At 39.2% G+C, this 22,849-nt stretch overlaps 1 protein-coding gene across 1 annotated transcript in view; it reads right to left on the bottom strand.

Annotated features, from left to right (window-relative positions):
- PACRG (parkin coregulated) overlaps positions 1-22,849 on the bottom strand; it is a 587,833-nt gene that overhangs the window by 253,067 nt on the left and 311,917 nt on the right. The window contains exon 3 of the mRNA XM_023223609.2: positions 694-865. Coding sequence (XP_023079377.1) covers positions 694-865 — 172 coding nt within the window. The remainder of the gene's footprint in view (positions 1-693; positions 866-22,849) is intronic.

Genomic DNA, 22,849 nt, shown 5'->3' with positions numbered 1-22,849 from the left:
ATGCCCATCTGGGTAGCTCTCTTGGCAGCAAGGTAAGAATGGACAGAGAGTGTTCTGGAGCCCCGGAAGGCTGTCTCCTGGGACAACCTCAGGTGCTTTAGACAACTAGTCCAAGGGGCCATGCAACTATGTGAGAAAGGTGCATACAGAAAGGAAGGATAATCTCATTTCACAGACAGACAAAGCCAATCACAGGGCTACCACAGAGTCACCACCTTACCTATTGTAGATTAAAAGTTTCAGGTATTTAAAAACATGCTTCTTTTCACCTATGCAGCTGGGCTTCCCTTCCTTAAAATTATGAATCCGACTACCTCAAATGTACTCAACATAACTGTGTTTATAATTTAAAAGTTAGAGATGCCACTTAGAAAAAAAAGACTTGGAAGTTAGCAGCAGCAGGTAAAGACCTCTGGATGCATAAGTTAATGCTTATGTCCTTACTACAAGACATTGTAAATTAGCACAAGCCCCATGGAATTTGGTTTATGTATGTGGCTAAGCCATAGTGAAATATTGATGACGGGATATATTTTTGGAGATTTGGGTTGTTTGGCCTCATAAGTCAATTTATGAAAATTCCTGCAAAACCTGGGGACCACCTCAGTCTGTTGTGTTTTATTGCTTAATTAGCAAGTTGTCAAAAAGCAACACCGTATAAACTGAGTGATGCTTTTTCACCTGTTCACTTACTTTTTATCGGGATAATGAGCTGTGGAAGGACAGGTAGGATCTTGTTCCCACCATGTTCCAGCATGTCGTGGATTCCTTGCCGAGCAAAAAATTCATAGGGAAATGTCATTTCACAAAGCCCATCAAAAAACAGAGGCAGATAATGATGGTAATCCAGCTTCTCAATTTCTACCTGAAAGTAGAGAGAGAAGAAACGCCATGTGAAAACAGCATTCCAGCAGAGCAAGGCAGACGAGCTGTGTAGCTGTCACCCACTCCTGAGGGGCACGCTCTTAGAACTTCAGGGAGACTTTCTTAACCCAGCCACCGAACGACCTGAAGTATGTCATGGTGTCCTGAATCAATTAGCAATGAGGTTAAAGTCATGGACCTTTAGATCTTAACAGTCAAATCTCCCATCCACATATAATACATATTGAGAGCATATTAACAATTTGCTGCCTTTTTGTTAATTTGTTAGCATTTGGCTCAAGTATGATATTGAACAGGATTCAAGAAGCCTCTAGAATGTTTGCTGAAAAGATCCACATAAAAATAAAATTAAAGAAATAAAAACAGCTGAAAAGATTGGTGCCCAAGGTTCTAAGAAGAAAGCTACAGAAGTGCATGTGCATACGTTCCTGGGATGCATGCCTTCTTTGGGGCAAACAGTAGAGTGAGAGGTCAAGCCTGATTCCTGGCTTGTTCACTGGAGCCTGGATGACAAGTAGAACATTCAGGCCATCAGGAAGAAATGGAGAGGACAAAGAGTGAGCTGAACCTGGGACCACTGTCACCTCAAAGTCAAAATGTCCCAATCTCCCTTCATCTGCTTCTTCTGGGAGCAGAGACAAATCTCTTTCCCACATCTCCATCCATCACCCTCAGAGTCCCTCCATGTTCCCCTGTCCGGACCTTGGCAATAGCATCCGGCAGCACCGGGGAATGGGAACTAAAATTCTGGGGCTGAGAAAAGAGATTGTGAGTTGGGAATCATCTACCTGTAAAAGATTCGGTCTTGCTCGAGCCCTCCACTGTCTAGGATACCTGTGGCCTGAGCTACTGCCAGCAAGGTGTCAGAGCTGAAGGTGAGAGTGTACATGGAAAGGAGCCAACAGACTCAGACTGCAGGTGTAACACATGTACACAGAGCAAGGGATGGGGCCTTCCCAGCAAGAGGTGGTAATTTCCTTGGTTTTTAAATCCTTATGAATGTACCCAGCTTCTAGTCACCACCTTCTAATCAAGTGAGGAGCCTATCGAGACCTTTGAGAAACTCCCTTTTACATTAGTAGGAGATTAACAATTTTTTTCATTGATAAATTGCATATATATATATATATATTCCCTATGTAGAGACAAATTATACATATATTTATTCCCTATATATATTCCATACATTATATATATATATATGTATTTATAGGATAAAAAGAGATATTCCGATTTTGTAACCAAAAATTGTAATACCACTTAGTGGGAGATTTTTGTACCTTCCAGCTCTCTCTCAGCATTCTCGAGTTTCACACCACATGCCTGCCTACCCCTGGATGTGGGTAACTGGTAACGAACCCGTCATGTTCCTGAGTGTTTACTGTGGGTTGGGGTGAATCAAATTTCCTACAGGTCCCCAAGCGGGAAGGGCAAGGAAGTAAGCAGGCAAGAGGCGATGTCCAGATCCTCTGTTGGAACTGGAGCATAGGAAAAAATCTCTAATGTAGGTTTACACAGACATCAGTTTTACTTTATTTTCCTTTTATATTTATAAAATTTACTTTATTCAGCATACGTTTATGGAATATATATTTTTCTCAGAGATTTCTGTGCATTTGGAAATGTTTTAAAACATTATTTTGTACAATTTGAAATAATTATTTTTTTCTTAGGTCCTAAAGGCCCAACGTTGTTACGGATAATTTTACCTTGTATACTAATTTCATAATAAAAATGTCATCTATACTGTATTTTTAAAACATTTTGGTATGTTTTGCTAATTCTTTTAGCTTATTGTCACACTTTTACAAGTGTTTCTTGTAAGTACAAAATTAGATTTTGTATTTTACTATGGCTTAAGATGGTTGTATTTTAATACATTAAGTCATTTACATTTATGGCCTCATTTAACTTCTGTCATCTTATTTTTTGGTCTCCAGGTGTTGTTTTTTATTTACTTTTTTCTGTGTATTTTGTAGTTTTGTTATGTACACTATGTTCTATTTACTTTTCTGTAATGACTATAAAGCTAAAACATCCTGTTCAAACATTTTGTTGCAGCTATCTTAAACATTTCCAAACTTATATTTATCTTAGCGAGAGATAAATAAAGTTAAAAGTCTTCTACTGAGACTGTTGACATGTCTATTTTTCCTTGGAATTCTATTTTTTCTTTATATGTTTTGGGGCAACAATACTAATATCAACAACAGTAACAATAATAACACTGATGTTTGTGATGCCAGACACTGTTGTGAACACTGTGCTAGTTCATTTGATCCTCAAGCAACTGGAAGACGTAGGCATTATTAATATCCTAATTTTCAATATGAACAAACTGAAACAGAGAGAGATTAAATAATTTGCCTAAGGTCTACAGCTAGTCAGTGCTGGAGTTAGGTTTCAAGCCCAAGCAGTCTGGCTATATGACATGGCACTGCCTGTCAGGCTTTGTTGTTTGGCACATTGAGGTTCAGCATTATTATAGCCTCCTGGTGAACTGTTCAATTTACCCTTATGTCCTTATCCTCTGTATCATTATTGATGCAGTTTGTCTGAGTCGAATATAATATTATTATTGCTATAACTGGTTTATTTATCACATCTTTTCTATCCTTTTGCTTTCTTCATTCCTCTGACATTAGATTTTAAGTGCCTCTCTAAAGTAACTTACAGATTTGTTTTTCCCACTTTTCACTTATAATGTGCCTTCAAACAACAAATACTGAGTACCTGCATAATTCCTCTTCTCAAAATTTTGAAAAACAAAAGTTATGAGAAAAGAGAAAAAAGAAGAGGCAATTGAAAGACAAAAGTCAAATGAAAGATTGAATGAGAGAAATTGAGAAAGAAAAAATAATTATCTCTACATCTTCATATCCTCCAATATCACTGACCACAGCAATTCTTTCCTACAAAAAAATTATCTTCTCATTAGTTCTTTCTTTTTTAACTGTTTTTGTTTGTTTGTTTTGTGATGGAGTTCTGCTCTTGTTGCCCAGGCTAGAATGCAATGGTGCGATTTTGGCTCACTGCAACCTCCGCCTACCAGTTCAAGCGATTCTCCTGCCTCGGCCTCCCGAGTAGCTGGGATTACAGGCATGCGCCACCATACCCAGTTAATTTTGTATTTTTTTGAGTTTTTTTTTTTTTTTTTATTAGAGGTCACCTGGCCTTAGGTGATCCACCCACCTCGGCCTCCCAAAGTGATGGGATTACAGGCATGAGCCACCATGCCCAGCCTTCATTAGTTCTTTTTATGACCTGTTTGCACATTATTTGGAAATATCTGTTGTCATTGCAAATATGTTGCCTTAATATTAGAACAACAGGTGGGGATCCACCACCTCGTCTCACTGCCACCAGAGACACAGATATGGCTTTTGTTCGACTGACTCTGGAACTGTGTGAGGAGCTGCTGGATTCTACAGTGCTCAACAGGCAGCTCTCACCTGACGGACAAAGAGCTGCAGGGCTTGTGGATGGCAGTTCCAAGGTGAACGTACATAATCCTCCTTGGAAGGCTGCCACTCTGATTGATGAAGAGTCAAGGAAATTCTTTTTCTTTTGAGCTGTTTATAGCTTAGAGGTTGGATAAAGTACAATTTTGTCAACAAAATTTACCCTTCTCTCTACCTGAGCTACCCTAAATTTAGAAACCATTTATGAGTATTTTTATCTGATAGCAATAGAGTTATTTGCATAAGTTCAGTAGGAATCTGTTTTCTTCTCTAACGGCATAATTGGAGACACTGGTTATTTTACCAAGGCATTGACCAGAATGGCATATTTTCAGAATTGACCAGACTGAAGAATGGAGGTTGACTTTATATAGTCTTTCTAGGGAAGACTGGCTGAGTACCTTGTCTAAATGATTCTCTTACAAGGTTCCTGACCTGTGGTAAGTAAAGAATGTCATTTACTAACAGGCCTGGGAACCCTTAAGTTATTTTGGGACCTCAAGAAGAGAGGAATTTGTATAGGTATTATAAGCACAGTCTAATGGTGAATCCTTGGCTTGCCTCCTAGCCTTGAGGCTTTTAAAAAGCAGAATCCACAATTTCTCATAAAAGTTCCAGCAAAGCCAACTTAAAAAGAGCCTACCAGTCTGAATAACATATTGAGACTCTGTCTCTACAAAAAATAAAAAATTAAGCAGAGTGGTGGCACACACCTGTGGTCCCAGTTACTTGGGAGGCTGAGATGGGAGGATTGTTTGAGCTCAGGAAGTCAAGGCTGCAGTAAGCCAAGATTGTGCCACTGCCTAGGTGACAGAATGAGACTCTGTCTGAAAAAAAAAAAAAAAAAAAAGGAGATCAGATCAGGTTGATCACCATTCTTGTCATATTTTATGCAAATAACCAGGCCAAGTATAATGAGACCAAAATTTATTTTGAAAATAAATTGGTCCTATTATGATTTATCCTTGGCAGAAATGGGGAAACTAGAGACCAAAAAATTTGGATACTAGCCCTCACCATTGTTTTTGAGTTTTTATAATTTACCTATAATTTAGGCTAAATCCCAAATTATTTTCTGTCTGCAAGTCTAAGGAGGAACCAGGTTTTAATTTTCTTCATGATACTTTTAGTTGGCTCTTTAATGGAATAGGTACTTTTTTGTTGTTGTTCTGGGATACAAATTCTCTTTTGACTGTAATCCTTGAGTGCAAATTATTAATGTTATGTATCTCACACTGTTTTACTCTTGAGAAAACTGAAGTCATGGTATTCTGAAGACTAGAGGTGCTTCAACAGCCTGTGAACCTCCCTCATTAGGAATTGCACTAGACCTGATCTATTTTCCATTGCCAAAGCACTGCTGCTAACACCTGACAATATCAAGCACCCTCTCTAAGGCTCAGGGATGATCATGGAAGAGGAGGGCGTGAGAGATTGTAAGAGCCACATTAGAGGGGTGGAGAGTAGAAGCCAAAGGAACTCCATCCTGGGTGCTCATCTGCCATGTTGGTTTCTGATTAACCTCAGTTCTGGGAATGCCTCTGAGATTTCCAGTTTATTCCACCTTGTGTAAGAGCACCTACTTACCATAAATCCCACCATGAGAGCAAATTCCTGGCCATTCTTTTTGAAGTGTATGTACCCCTCCCCGAGAGCACATAAGTCCTGTGTCCCGGGGGAGCAGGGGGGCAGTAATGGTGCAGGATCCACCATCTCATCTCATCTCATCACTGCCAGGGACAGAGACATGGCTTCTGTTTATAAGTCCCTATTAAAGGTTTCTTTCTAAGCAACTAGATATGTATGTCTCTTTCTTTAGTCTCTCAGCTTCCTCCAACTTAGGTGTAGGTTGGCACAGACCTGCCCACAATGAAACAATGGCTGAATAATGTTCTATTCAATGCACTTAACATATTTTGTTTCTCCATTAACTCATTGATGGACATTTGGGTTGCTTCTGCCATTTGGTTATTGTGAATAATGCTGCTATGAATATTACTCGACAAGTTTTTGTTTGAACAAGTGGTTTCAATTCCTTTGAATATATACCTAGGAGTTCAAATGTATGTTGTATGGGAGTTACACGTTTAGTTTTAGAAGAAACTGCCAAACTGCTTTCCAGAATAGCTGTACCATTTTATATTCCCACCAGCCATGTATGAGGGCTCCAATGACTCCACATTCTCGCCAACACTTGTTATTTTCTGTAGTTTTGATGATGGCCATGTTAATGTGTGTGAAATGGTATTTCCTGTGGTTGAAATTTTCATTTTCCTAACGAGTAGGATGTGGAGCATCTGATACATGACACAACATGAATGAATCTTGAAAACATTTTCCTAAGTGAAGGAGGCCAGTCACAAAAGACCATATACTGTATGATCCCATTTCTATGAAATGTTCGGAACAGACAAATCCAACAGACAGAAAGTGGCTGCTTAAGAGCTGAGGGAAGGGATGCTGGGAAGTGGCTGCTTATTGGGCATGGGGTTTCCATGTGGGGTGATTAAAACGTTCTGGAACTAGATGGTGGTTGTGGTCACACATTATGAGTGTACTTAATGCCACTGAAGTGGACACTTACAAATGGTGAAAATAGTAAGTTTGATGTGTATTTTACAATGACAAAAATGCCAAAGAAAAAATAAAACAATAAAAACAAACAACAACAAAATAATAAAATAACAATTTGCCATTATATTTTGAGACACATACTTTTTTAACACGGTAGATACAGTACTACTTGCTACAGGATGATTTTTTGTTTGTAAATTCCTTTTACATATCTTCCAGGGTTCCTTTTTATTATGATAATTTTGTTTTCAGTTGATGAATTTGACCCAGGCTTTGGTAATCCCTCATATATTATGGTTATCAGGCACTTGTTTGCATGTATGTGTGAACGTGTGTATATATGTGAGTGCATGTGTGTGCATGTATGTATATGTGTGCGTGTGTATGTGCGTGTGTGTGCATGTGTGTGTGCATGTCTGGATATGTGTGCATGTGTGTGTCTTAATAATATATCTGACTTCTCTTTAAGTACTTTTTCTGAAAAGCCACTGCCACTGCTCCATTTTCACACTGTCCCCAGTCCCCTCTCCATTTCTACACTGTCCCCAGTCCCCACTCCATTTCCGCACCGTCTCCAGTCCCCTCTCCATTTCCACACTGCCCCCAGTCCCCTCTCCCATTCCCCCCCGTCCCCCGTCCCCCCTCCATTCCCACATTTTCTTCCTAGTAAAGTTTTTAAAGATAATTCTTTATCATCACTGTTCTTGCTTTCTCCTTCCCGTTCCCTCTTTAACCCACTCCTGGACCATTTCACTGAAGTTGCTTTTATCAAGGTTACCAGTGACTTTCTCTGTGTCTAATCCTCGAATCCCCTTTCTGTTCTCAGCACAACACAATTGACCTGGTCAAGCTGTACCCCCAACACTGGGAGGTCACCCTAATTCCCTCCCTCCAATCCCTGGCCTGGCCTGGCCTGACCGTACTGCTTCTGAGACAGCCAGGTGGGAGGCAGTCCTCGGAGAAGCTCCACCCTCTCCATCTGGCCTGCCCACTGGGAGGAGCCACACAAGTTCAAACCATTGGTAGCAGGGAGGAGCCTGGCCCCTCCTCTTTCTGTGGAAACTGGGATGCGAATGGCCGGTGGGAAGCACCCTATCAGGGACTCCGGCTTAGCGAGAGTCCCTGTTTCCCCCTTTTCTTTCTTTTTCACCCAGCAAAACCCTGTCTTACTCATTCAAATTCAAATTGTCTGTGAGCATAAATTTTCATGGCCATGGGACAAAAAACCCTGTCTTCAGCCGAACTAACGAAAAGTCCCGCAGCAGTTCCTCCTTAGAGCCTCTTCGAATGCACCTATCTTAGCCCAGGCTGCCCTAACGAAATACCATGGACAAGGTGGCTTGAAAAACAGATATTTATTTTCTCACAGTTCTGGAGGCTGGAAGTTGGAGATCAAAGTGTCAGCATAGTCTGGTTCTGTGGAGGGAGGGATCTCTTCCTAGCTTGTAGACAGTCACCTTCTCAAAATGTCCTCACAGGGCCTTTCCTCTGTGTGCCTGCAGAGAGCTCGCTGGTCTGTCTTTCTCTTCTTATAAAGACAATAGTCCTATTGGGTTAAGGCCCCACCGTTATGATCTCACTTAACCTTTATTACCTCCATACAGGCCCTATCCCCAAATACGGTCACATTGGGATTTGCCCTTCAACATAATGAATTGGAGGGGAGCGGTGGGGCACGATTCAGTCCACTGCACACCGTTCTCCTCTCCAGATCTCTCACTGGCAACTCCTTTCATCTCAATTTCAGTTCTGTGAGGCCGTCCTACTATTGTCTATCACCCTGTTTGATTTTTTTGTAGCCTCATCATTTATTCATTACAGTTTCTTAGGTTCTTTTTTTTAGGGAGCTTGTCATTGCCTAGAAGAGTGCTGGTCACACAATAGGTGGGTGTTCAGTAGGCAGGCATTGAATTTTAATTCTGACCTTTTGAATCTGCCCTGTGTTAACTTCCTTGAGAGGGCTGCCCTGCTAAGGAACAATGACCAGATGATGAGTGGCTGTGCCTAGGCTAGAGGAAGGGCAGCTGCACCGAGGGTCGGCTGTTTAACACTGACTCTGTAGCGTGAAGGAGTATGTAAGTTTCTATAAATGTATGTATTCTACAACTTTATGTATTCTGTATATAAAATACTATTTTTCTCTTATTAGCAGTGCAGTGATTATTTACCTTTCAGGAATTTTATGACTATTATAACAGACAAGATGGACTTCCTGATGCTTGTGTTTTCCCTCATTTCACTAGAAATCATTTAGGGTTTAATTAGCTCTTCTGAGTTTTTTTTTTTTTTTTTTTGTAGTTTTAAAATTGATATCTAATAGTTGTACATTTAAAAAATTCCTTTTACTTTTAAAACTTTGGCAACATTTCTGTTTTTTACAATATCATCAAATGCAAACATATTAAAATCTATCCATGTAAATAACAATAAGAGATTCTTATTTTTTAAAAAAAAGATGCTGAGAATAATTTAAGATAAAAGCCAAAATTTGAAGAAGAGATAAATGAGGAAATCCCTTAGCTATATGTATGTGTGTGTTTATCACACTGTGACTGCTATTCCTAAGAGTTCTTGTCAATTGCTGGCTCCTTTTTTTAATTTGGATTCACAAATGGTCATTTTTAAGGTTATTTGACAACAAACCTTATTTCAGCCAAGGTATTTCAGTAAATTTTTCATTCTTAGGATAACTGGTTTATTTACCATAAAATAGTAGTTTTCTGATTTGGGAATCTTTCTTTAAAGTTTAAGAAATCCAGAATTAAAAGAAAATTGCTTGCAGCTGGACACAGAACAGGACTGTTTTAGACATATCAGTTAAAATTATATGTTAATACCTGGATTAATGACTACATTGATATTAGCTCCCAAAACGTGAAGCATTTTTACTCATAAACTATATCTTTAAAATTCACGTTTTATAACTTTTTAAAGGTCACATAGTAGGTACTATGTCTATCACCAGTATCATAGTAGGTACTATGTGACCTTTAAATCTTACAGTGACCTTTGGTCAGAAGCAACAAAATTCTGACTTGAATTTGCCTGTCAAATATTTATCCCCATAACAAATGTGTAAGGTACTAATGCTATACTGAAACATCAGAAACACAGTGAGCTTGTATTAGTCTGTTTTCACGCTACTATAAAGAAACACCTGAGGCTGGGTAATTTATAAATGAAAGAGGTTTAAATGACTCACATTTTTGCATGGCTGGGGAGGCCTCAGGAAACTTATAATCACGGTGGAAGGCAAAGGAGAATTCACTCACTATCAGAAGAACAGCATGGGGGAAACCACTCCCACGATCCAATGACCTCCAATCAGGTTCCTCCCTGGACATGTGGGGATTACAACTCGAGATGAGATTTGGGTGGGGGCACAAAGCCAAACCATATCAGAGGTTAATGACTTTCATGGAAAATACTTAAATCAGAGACTTGCTCTTATGTTTTCCATATCCTTGCTTCCATTAGCAATTAAAATTTCATTGAAAATATCTGTTCTTATGAATGCTGTTATAATTACCAAGGATCTTGCTCAGAAACACAAATTAATCTGAAAAGTATAATTATCTATTAATATATTATGACCTCCTTTGGACTTATTGTGATGTTTCTAAAATAAAGACTTAACAGTGTTTCTCAACCCTTGAGGCAGCTATTGAGTTATTGCAAGAGGTCTTACAAATTAGATAGGCATTAATCACTGTCTACAGAAAATATATATAATATATTTTACAAGTAGACATACTATTATTTTTCAAATGTGTGTGAATGCAGTTGTGATGAATAACTGAAAATAATTTCTCATCATATTTTTCAATGATACTGAATATACAACTAAAATCATGTAATATAGCACATGAGATTTTTAATGCTAAAATTAAGACTTTTTAACGTGAAAAATGCTCTTAAGGGCAAAAATGAAGGAAATTTCAGGCAAGATGGCAGACAAGACTGAAATGGATCCATCAACTGCTACAGACTTAAAAAAAAATATGCCCAACGCAAAGCTGAGCTCAGGAAATCCTCAGATGCTAGAGATAAAGATGAAATCCAGTTGCAGAAGTGAGTTTCAGGTGATGCCAAGAGACCCCAGGAAGTATCAGATTATCCCAAAACTGGGAATAAGGTTTTAATGTCCTCAGGAAAACAGAGCATTTGGTGAGAGAAGGGAACTAATCCGAGACTCCCGCATACAACCAGGACACTTGAAGGGCTGCCTCACCCGTGAAAAAGAAACTGGAAAATCTCTTCAAATCTGTTTGTGGAAACAGAAAGAGAGCCTGGTGTTTGACAAAGCTCTCGGTGGGACAAACCTCCTCTGAGAAATGGAAACCTAGGAAATAAAAAGCCCAGAAATTAAGGGAAAAAATTAGTCTCAGATGATGAAAAGGAAACCCTTGGGGCCCGGGCAAAAGCAAACACAAAAACATGAATATTCGCATGATCTCATACATGGGATGCCACAGAAAATGCAATCCCTAATATAGATGAGCTCACAATGAAAAATTATCCACCACTGTGGCAATGCAGTCACCAAAAGGAAGACTTAACAGACCAATGAGCATGGACATGAGCTCTGGAGGTAACAACTGGAAACAGAAGAATAAAATCTCAAGATAAATAATTTAAAAATACTTAACATGGAAAAATATTTCACTTAAAAATACAACGTTTAGGAAAAAAATATAGTATCAACTTAAAAATTCAGTAGCTAGGTTGAACAATAAATTCACCACAAATGAAAAGAGAATTAGACATCTGGATCACGGAGCTGGAAGATGAACGCAGAGATAGCACAAGGAGATAAAGCAATGGAAAAGATCACAGGGAGTCCCAAGACCCTTGATGCTCCCTCGAGTGACTCACAGGAGATCCAGAGGAAAGGACAGATCATGGGGAAAGGCAATATTTGAAGCAATAATGACTGGGAATTTTTTATAATTAAGAAAGATATAAATATTCAGAGGGAAAATGCAGATCTAGACACTTCAGAAACACTATGAAACTCTAAAGTCAAGGAAAAGATTAAAAGCAACTAGAAACAAAAGATAGTTTACAATAAAAGATCCAAATTAGACTGAAATTACATTTCTCATTAATAGAGGTCAGAGTAAAATATGTTCAACATGCTCAAAGAACAAGAATTATTCATCACAATACAACTTAGTAAAATCATCATTCAAAAATAAAGACAAGTCAAATAAAGACAAGACAAGATTAAGACTGAAGGGTATTTTTTTAACCCCTGAATCATCAACTTTACCAAAGGATAAAATTTATTAAAAAGTAAGCTGAACACAGGACAAAGAGATGAGATGAAAGAGCTAATAGTAGATAAACTGTTGAATGAATTAAGACTAAATAAGCAGTGACTATCACGAGTTTTTTAAATCATCAATATGGTGGGTTTACAAAGCAGGGCTAAGATACCAGAAGGGAATAGCAAGGAAGATGAGAGGAAGGTAATCTTGGTCAAAGGTAATATCTCTGCCTTGAAAGAGATGAGGATAAAGTTATTGATACCCTTTAGACTTATCAAATAATTAAGCATATTAAAGTTTAAGAATACCTATTCTGAAAACTAAAATGAACTTCCAAGAGAATAGAGAAGAGGGAATGAAAAAAACTGTATCAGCTTTCTCTTGAAGGCTGGTTAAACATCCTCCTGTTCCCAGGAAAAAATATGGAGAGAAAAACTTACATAGAATGGATCAAAATATGTAAGTAATAATAAAAAGTGTTTGTGAATTAAATTCTTTTATTAAAAGAGATTATCATAAAAGGGAAAATGTCCTTCACTTCTGAATTAGTTTATAAGGTGCACACTCAAAATATAATGACAATGAAAGGTGGAAAATAAAGGTGAGGTAAAAAAAAAAAAAAAAAAGTATCTTGTAGGATAAATTCCTGGAAGAGGAACTGTTTTATCAATGGGTATACATATTGGTCATTTTGATACATATTGCCAAGTCGTGCTTCACAGAGATGCTACCAAATTACATTTCTATAAAAAATAAATGACTACCTGTTTTTCTAATGTCTATCCAAAGAGAATGCTATCAAAGTTTGATTCTTAACAACATTACAGTTAAAAATGGTATTTCTGGGTTGTTTTATTTCTCTGTGAGAATAATTACCTTTTAAAGCTATTTTTGAAAGTCATCTGTATATCCTTTTCTGAGAATTGTATTTTCCTATCTTTTGCCATTTTTTCTCTACTGAGGCATTGACCTACTTCAAAAGAGTTCTTTTATATTAGGGAGATTAGTCTTGAGTGTGACAGGAGTTTCGATTTCTTCTTTTGCCATGACAATTTAAAAATGTTTTTAGATTTCATTAATCTTTTATAGATGCTGATTTTTGAGTCATAATTAGAAAGATTCCCCCATTTTGTGGCATAAAGAAGAGAAACAATCAGAAAAGAACATTCATAATCATTTATTCTCATACTTTTATGATTTATTTTCTTTATATTTAAATCATTAGTCTATTTGTAACTTTTCCTGGTGTAAAACGTAAGGTAAGTTTCCAACTGTGGATTTTTTTAGGTCATATCCAGTTGTCTTATTGTATTTATTGACTAGTTCTCCAGTGATTGGAGGTTTTACCTTATCATAAATTTCTATTTTTTGATTTTCCACTCTGTTTCCCTGGCCTGTCTTCCTTATTTGTGAACAATACCATTTTGATCTGATTATCACAATTGTTAAAATGATTTTAATATTTGGTAGGCTGGTCCTTTCACATTACTTTCCTAGGTTTATTATTATTATTACTATAATTTGTTTACTTTTTCATTTAAAGTTTAGACACAAATTTTAGATGTAAGTTTGACTCTACGGACCTACATAGAACCTTGCATTTAACAATTAGATAAAACACATTCTTTACAAGCATATAAGGACTATTTTGAAAAACTGAATAAGCGCTAAACCACAAAACAAGTCTTAAGAAATTCCAAAATGTCGATGCCATACATGTCACATTTTCTACAGAAAGTTAAATAAAATAACAAATCATTAACTAAAAGATAGCTAAACTTTTAATACCCCACATATTTGGAAATTTAACAACACTTTAAAATCACTCAGCAATCAAAGAGAAAACCATTATAGAAAGAACAACACATTAAGAATTGAATCCCAATGAAATTACTTAACCTCCAAATAGTAGAAAAATTCCCCTTTCTACTGACTCTTGAAAAGAGGAAAAGCTACATAGCTGACTGTCTGAGGCCAACATAACCTTAATATGAAAACCAGAGTTCAATCTCACTGAGGCCAACGTAACTTAACACTGAAACCATAGAGGTCAATCTCACTGAAATCCAAACAAAGAGGCACATTGAATGATGGCCAAATAGGCCGTATCACAGAAATGCCAGAATTTTTAAACATCATGTTTACATTTTCAGATTAAAGGAAGACAAGATAATGTTAATAGATGCAGGTAAAACTTTTGATAACATTTCTTCACTAAAAGATAAAAACGTTTAGCAGAAACCTATAGCAGATCCCATACTTCATGGTGAAACTAGGATTATTCCCATTTTGGTCAGAAAGGAGATAAGAAGACAGTTACTATTTTTATTCAACCCTGCACTGGAGGTTCTAGCTAATGTGGTAAGACAAGAAAAGTACATGCAAAGATTGGAAAGGGAAAAACAAAACTGTTCGTATTTGCGGATGATATGGCTGTCTACGTAGCACACCCTGAGAGTCTACAGACACACCTAATTAATAAAAGCTCTGTAAAAACATTGTTGCATAAAAAAATCAATGCACTAAAAATAATAGCATTTCCATACACGATTAAAAACTACTTCGAAAATATTTTTTAAAAGTTCACAATAACGAGATGAAGTAAAACAAACACTTTAAGATAAGAAAATTAACAATATGTAAGGCCTTATGGAGACAATTACAAGAGATTACTGACAAATACAGACAGAGGACAGAAGTAATCTTCTATGAATAAATGCATATATTGATTTTGCTTACGGTTGGGTGGACTGAAACTTAGAAAGGTGATGATTCTGCCCAAATTAATCATCATCTCTAAGGCTGGCTGCTTTACGATAAATGCTGATGGCTCTGTCTAGCTGGAAGATATTAATTAGTGAGTAACAAATCTGGATTTGAGAATGGAGAATCAAATTATTTTATGGAATAACCTTATTTTAAGTTTCTGTCAAAAAGGCTAAAAGACAGCTAAAGGTCAGTTGTAAGCAGATCTCAAATTTATGCACACTTAACCTTTATTATCCAGGAATTGTATGTTCCCGATGGTAACAGTCAAAGAGTGATACTTTCAAGTGTAATAAATAAGAAAGAAATAATCCCTTGTTTCATGGCTTCGAAAATTCCCACTCAATCTCTTGTCATAAAGTTAAAGGAATTTTCTAAAACTTGAAAGTCTGCATTTATTTTAACTATAGGGAGATAAAAAGGAGTAAAATACACATTGAAATGCATTGTCAAAGCTTCTCTTTCCTTGATCACATATCTGTATAATGCTAAAAATAGTATACTTTGGTCAGAGGTAGAGGGAGAATAACTGCACTTTGGGATAACAGGTGTTCATAAATAACGAGGCAAGAAATATATGATAGGCCTGAAAAGTCTTGGCAGAGTTTTAGAAATTGAGACTGTTAGAAACAGATTATTTGTGGCTTTCACCACTGGTATTAATTGTAAAACATGGCCCTATTTTACAAAAACTCTCCTTGAATAAGGTAATGTACTGCGAATTTTAATACACTCAACCAAATAAGTAGAATTAAATAGGTCAGGAAAGGATTAATTCAGGTGAAGTTAATGCTAGGAAGCAATTTTAAGAAGAAATTGTTATGATAGTAGCACTACTGTCTCTTACATCAGCATATAATTTTGCTATGTATATATTTTGCAGAGATTTGTTCCAATTTGTTAAAGCTCTTTATACTGAGGATGCTTTATATTTCTTAATCAAATGTCGCTAAAGCAAAAAGTATATATACTGAATAGCTACAATAATTATAGCATTGTGCTGAATGTTAGGGAGAGATGGGGCTAGTTAGTGGGTAGGAAAAATAAAAGGAAAGTGTGTTAGAGAAATACCACTTATTTCCTTGGATTCATATTTTAGTATGATCGGCTTGTTGAAAGAATGATTCGATGACACTGTCTTCATGGAGGGCAGCCTGGGTGTGCAGTCAGGCACCCCCAGGTTCAAAGCTATCACTGGTATGTAGTGAAATCCACCAGTTTTCAAATGCTGTGACTGGTGGAAACATAACAGAGCTCCTCTGGGCATTAGTTCATCATTTGCAAAATGATACCTAATTCCTGGGGTTATTATAAGGATGAAATGATATCATTTAGCACGTGCTAAATGATATTAATTCCCTTTCTATTCTCTGAAGAGGAAATAATACAATCACAAAAAGTTAAGTAAGATTTCAAGTGATTAAGTACCAAATGAAGGGTACATACTAAGGCTACGTGGAAAAAAAGCTCTGGTTAAGAGAAAGGAGAGATGATTATGGGCTGGAGTCAGGAGAATGTTTCACTGGGGCGGGCAGACTTTGATAAGCCCTGTGGGATGAGAAGGGGTGAACGTTCTGGGCAAAGGATATCCCCTGATGATGGCACAGAGGTGAGCACAGGATAGTCAAGATAACAGCGGCTTGTTAGGGTTAAGGTAGCCTGAGTTGGAATGAAGTGGCAGGTAATATCAGGGAGCCAGGAGGGAGCCCTCTCTGCAGGCTGAGTCTGGACTGGACACTTTAGGCAACAAGGAAAATAGAGATGATTAAATAACCATTTGGTAAGTATAGTCTGAAGTGCAGGCTGGCCTGGGAAGCTCAAGGTACAGGAGTGAACATCTTGGGGTAGAATCATCAGTTCAGGCCAGGCACGATGGCTCATGTCTGTAATCCCAGCACTTCAGGAGGCTGAGGCAGATGGATCATGAGGTCAAGAGATCGAGACCATCCTGGCCAACATGGTGAAACCCTGTCTCTACTAAAAATACAAAAATTAGCTGGGCATGGTGGCGCATGCCTGTAGTCCCAGCTACTCGGGAGGATGAGGCTGAGGCAGGAGAATAGCTTGAATTTGGCAGGGGGAGGTTGCAGTGAGCAGAGATCACGCCACTGCACTCCAGCCTGGGGGACAGAGCGAGACACCATCTCAAAAAAAAAAAAAAAAAAAAAAAGAAGCCAGGTGCGGTAGCTCACATCTGTAATCCTAGCACTTTGGGAGACCGAGGCAGGCGGATCACGAGGTCAGGAGATCAAGACCATCCTGGCTAACGTGGTGAAACCCATCTCTACTAAAAATACAAAAAATTAGCCAGGCCTGGTGGCGGGTGCCTGTAGTCCCAGCTACTTGGGACGCTGAGGCAGGAGAATGGCGTCAACCCAGGAGGCGGAGCTTGCAGTGAGCCGAGATCGTGCCACTGCACTGCAGCCTGGGCAAGAGAGCGAGACTCTGTCCCCCCCCACACACACAAAAATCAGTTCGAGACTATAGCAGAAGTTCAAGTATGAAGCCACAGGGGCCTGAATGGTGGTATTGACCTATAAGGCAGGCTGAAAATGACAGAAGAAGGAATTATATGTGAAGAAATAATGGAAGAATACATTCCAGAACTGGCTGATGAACTGAACATGGAGAATAACGTGATGGAATATGTGTTATGGCTAGGTTTCCAACATTTGGGACAGTAAAACGACATGGACATTGTCGGAATCAGAGAGTTTGTGCAGAGGCCAGGATTACAGGCCGTACGTTCAGTTTGAGATGCAGATCATGAGGCCTCTAGGTGGATGTGCCCAAAGATTTAAGATGCACGTTCTGGGTTTTGGAAGAGAGTCAGAAATAGCGAGGCACACTGCAGAGTCATTTGGATAAAGACATAGGTAGCATGAGCGTGTAAAGCAAGGAGGTCCTTGAGGGAAAATTTGAGGGCTGTCCTCAGTTAGAGAACAGGAAGAAGGAGACCTGGGAGTCAGGGAGCTCAGAGAACCATGCAGATAACAGGGTGCTCATGAGCTTTGCATTAAGAAAAAATAAGGGTTGGATGTTCGGCTTGCCTATAATATGGGAAACAGATGACTTTTTTTTTTTTTTTTTTGAGACAGGGTCTCACTCTGTCACCCAGGCTGGAGTGGAGTGGCATGATCATGGTTCACTGCAGCCTTGGCTTCTGGGTTCATGTGATCCTCCCACCTCAGCCTCCTGAGTAGCTGGGAACACAGGTGCATATCCCCAGGCCAGTCTGATTTTTTAATTTTTTTGTAGAGATGAGTTCTCCCTGTTTCTTCCCCCAAGCTGGTCTCTAATTCCTGGGCTCAAGCGATCCTCCTGCCTTGGCCTTCCAAAGTGAACAGGCATGAGACATAGCACCTGGCTGATAATTATTAAAAATACAAAAACCTGATAGAGTATATGCAATCAGGTCCACACATTATGAAACACAAATTGTGATGCTAGTTGTTTTGTGTCAATATAAAAATTGTTAAAAAAATGTGATGGAAGTATTTACAAAGGAACTTGAACTAGCTTAGGAAGAGAGACTTATCATCCTCACTTACAAAGAGCACACTCCTCTCTCACAAACACTCTAGTCCCACGGACTACACGTGTGCTGGCAAACTCTCAGGTCTGTGAGTCCTACTTTTTATGAGTTCAACACGGGGAGAGCAGGAGGCGGGTCATGAGCAGGTGAGGAGCCCTGGGAAGACCCTGTCGTTAAAAATGTCATCATGGATTTATCCATTAAGGTTTTCTTTCATTTGTTTTTAGAAACAAAATACCTTTTGGAACATTTCAGCTTACAAGCTGTTTGTATCTTGAAGTATAACTATAATTAGATAATCTGGTTGCTCCTCTCCAACGAATGAAAGAATTCAACTGTGTAACTGGGTAAAGTGAAAAGAAAGGAGAAGTAATTTTGTTGCCTGGAATATCTCAAGGAGGTAGGCGTGGAGGGAGGAGCCATTGTGAAGGTTTTGGGGAGATGCCAGCAACTCTGCTGCCCATCTTTTGGTGTGTGTAGGGAAGGTGCCAAGGTGTGTTGTGGGTTCTCAGGAAGGGGGAGATACCTGGAGGGTGGCAAGGGCACTGGCTCGGCCTTCGCTCCTCTGTGACCAGCAGAGGAGCACAACGGAGTCACCCAGTCCCTCTGGGCTTCTGCCTTCTCACCTGTAGATGGGGCAACAAGCGCACCCACCTCACAGGAATAGAGAAAGCTAGGAACAGTGCTTGGGTAGCAGGAGGGAATCGATGAATGTAAGCCATGAACAACTGCAAAGAAACCCTCTGTTATTTCTATCATTTGAGTTATCTGTTTATAAACTGTAATTTTCAGTTAAGTTCCTCTGTACTCATGATATTCTTTATCTTTTATTTTTATTTTTTTGGGGAGTCTCTCTCTGTCACCCAGGCTGGAGTGCAGTGGCATGATCTCAGCTCACTGTAACCTCCACTTCCTGGGTTCAAGCGATTCCCCTGCCTCAGCCCCCTGAGTAGTTGACTCCAGGCACACCACCACGTCCACCTAATTTTTGCGTTTTTGGTAGAGATGGGGTTTTGCCACGTTGGCCAGGTTGGTCTCGAACTCCTGACCTCAAAATGATCTGCCCATACTGGCATCCCAAAGTGCTGGGTTTACAGGCATGAGCCACTGTACCTGGCCCACTATATTCTTTAAATTTTACATTGCATGGAAAAAATTCCTTTTGGTATGCCAACATTTTCTTTCTTAAACTCTTGTGGTGCTCCTGTCATTTTGTTTAAAATGATTGAAGAACAGAAGTCATTCGTGAAGGACACAGTACACACAGCCCAGAGAGCTCACAGGTTAAAACCGGGCACAGAGCAATGTCTGCCAGCCACTCAGGGACTTCAAAATAGGTCAGAACATCTTTCCAGAAAATGACACCATCTTTTTGGGTTTGGGTATGACAATAAATTTAGGGTATAAGAACATAAAAGACTGGAAACTTCTTTTGTATTACAATGATGGACTTCTCAATGCATTTTGCATACACACAAGTCCATGTTTATGCAATGACTGTAGATATATATATATATATATATATGCTAATTAAATAACAGGATGTAAAATTTATTGATAATCACATTTATCAACTAAACCTTGACAAGTTTTTAAAGAAAAATTATTATCTGTGTAGTAGAATCTCTGCTTTCATAGTTTACCCATAGGCCACTCATCTAAGTGTGCCTTTTTTTGCTGTTTTACAGCAAACGCAGTAATCAAGTTATTTAGACATTTTAGATTGTATACCAATGACATAGAAAAATGTACAGCCAGTCCACTGGGTTGTCATTTTAGAAATAAACATCTCAAGTCATAATAATAAAGCAGAGTTTTAAAAAGTTACTAGGTTTTCTTTATTTGCCATAAGAAAGACTGAACTTCTTAGTATGTAGTTTGAAGAGTATTTTCTTTAACTCATTGAAGCCTACAGAGAAAATTCAAACCCACAGAGAATGAGAGGGTCATTCTCCAGATTCTCATTAGACAATTTGTAGAAATGGTGTCTCTCTTCTCTTGGTGAACCCTGACTTCTCCATGACTGCTGGAGAAGACCAAGTATCTCTGTTTAGGATGCTCTTTTCTGCTCTTTCCAGTACTAAATTTCTAGCATCACCAATTCCCCTTGCTCCTGGCTCTCTGGACTTTGTGCCCTGCTGCCCTTTGTTGTAATCTTGCATGGCCACTTACATAGAGACTGCTATGCCACCACGTTCCAGCCGCAACATGTGTGGCCAAGCACAGTGGCTCACGCCTGTAATCCCAGCACTTTGGGAGGTTGAGGTGGGTGGATCACCTGACGTCAAGAGTTTGAGACCAGCCTGACCAGCATGGAGAAATCCCATCTCTACTAAAAATACAAATTAGCCAGGTATGGTGTCACATGCCTGTTATCTCAGCTACTCAGGAGGCTGAGGCAGGAGAATCACTTGAACCCAGGAGGCGGAGGTTGCAGTGAGCTGAGATCGCACCATTGCACTCCAGCCTGGGCAACAAAAGCAAAACTCCACCTCAAAAAAAAAAAAAAAAAAAAAGAATATGTTTGCATGTCTGTGAGGACAGGCACAGTGCTACTTAAAATCACCTGCCTCCTCTGAGCCTTAATCAAGCTGCTGAATATGTGAATTATTCTGTCTTCATTTGGGAGTTAATAAAATACTCAAGTATATGGTTGCTGAATACCCATTTCATTGCACAATGAACATGGTCAATGCATTAGTTTGTTCTTATACTGCTATAAAATGCTACTTGAGACTGGGTAATTTATGAAGGAAGGAGGTTTAATTGACTCACAGTTACACATAACTGGGGAGGCTTCAGGAAACTTACAATCATGGCAGAAGGCTAAGGGGAAGCAAGGCGTGTCTTACATGGTGGCAGGAGAGAGAAAGCACAGAGGAAACTGCCACTTTTAAACCATTAAATCTCATGAGAATTCCCTCATTATCATGAGAACAGCATGGGAGAAACTGGTCCCATAATCCAGTCACTTCCTATCAGGTCCCTCCCTCAAGGTATGGGGATTATAATTTGAGGTAAGATTTGGGTGAAGACACAGAGCCAAACCATATTATTCTGCCCTTGGCCCCTCCCAAATCTCATGTCCTTTTCACATTTCAAAACTAATCACGCCTTATCAACAGTCCCCTAAACTCTTAACTAAATTCCAGCATTAACTCAAAAGTCCAAGTCCAAAGTCTCATCTGAAAAAAGGCAAGTACCTTCCACCTATGAGACCACAAGATAAAAACAACTTAGTTACTTTAAAGATAAAACGGGGTAAATGTTCCCATTCCACATAGGAGAAATTGGCCAAAACAAAGGAGCCACAGGCCCATGCAAGTCTGAAAACTGGCTGGGCAGTCATTAAATTTTAAAGCTCCAAAATCTCCTTTGACTCCATGTTTTACATCCAGGGCATGCTGATGAAAGAGGTTGACTGCCATGGCCATAGGCAGCTCCACCTCTGTGGCTCTGCAGGGTACAGTTCCTGTGTCTGCTTTCACAGGCTCACCTTGAGTGGCTGTGGCTTTTCCAGGCACATGGCACAAGCTGTCAGTTGATCTATTTTTCTGGTGTCTGGAGAACAGTGGTCCTCTCCTCACAACTCCACTAGGCAGTACCCCAGTGGGGACTCTGTATGGGGGCTCCAATGCCACATTTCCCTTCTGTACTGCCTTAGCAGAAATTCTCCATGAGGGCTCTGCCCCTGCAGCAGACTTCTGCCTGGACATCCAGATGTTTCCATACAGCCTCTGATATCTAGGCAGAGGCTCCCAAACCTCTACTCTTGTCTTCTGTGTACCTGCAGGCCCAAAACCATGTGGAAACTGCCAGTGCTTGGGGCTTGCACACTTTGAGGCAATGGCCTGATCTGTACCTTGTCACCTTTTAGCCATAGCTGGAGCTGGAGTAGCTGGGATGCAGGGTGCCATATCCTGGGGCTGCTCAGAGCAGCGGTGCCCTAGGCTCAGCCCATGAAACTATTTTTCCCTCCTAGACCTTCAGGCCTGTGATGGGAAGGGCTGCCATGAAGATCTCTGACATGTCCTGGAGATATTTTCCCCATTGTCTTGGCTATTAACATTTCGTGTCTCATTACTTATGCAAATTTCTGCAGCCAGCTTGAGTTCCTCTCCAGAAAATGGGTTGTTCTTTTCTATTACATGGTCAGGCTGCAAATTTTCCAAACTTTTATGCTCTGGTTCCCTTTTAAACATAAGTCCCAATTTCAAACCATCCCTTTGTGAACACGTATAACTGAATGCTTTCAGAAAAAGCCAGGCCACATCTTGAATGCTTTGCTGCTTACAAATTTCTTCTGCCAGATACCCTAAATCATCTCTCTCTCAAGTTCAAAGTTCCACAGATCTCAA

Source organism: Piliocolobus tephrosceles, chromosome 5 (assembly GCF_002776525.5).
Source record: "Piliocolobus tephrosceles isolate RC106 chromosome 5, ASM277652v3, whole genome shotgun sequence".
NCBI classification, from domain to species: domain Eukaryota; kingdom Metazoa; phylum Chordata; class Mammalia; order Primates; family Cercopithecidae; genus Piliocolobus; species Piliocolobus tephrosceles.
This window is presented reverse-complemented; position numbering and strand designations above follow the sequence as displayed.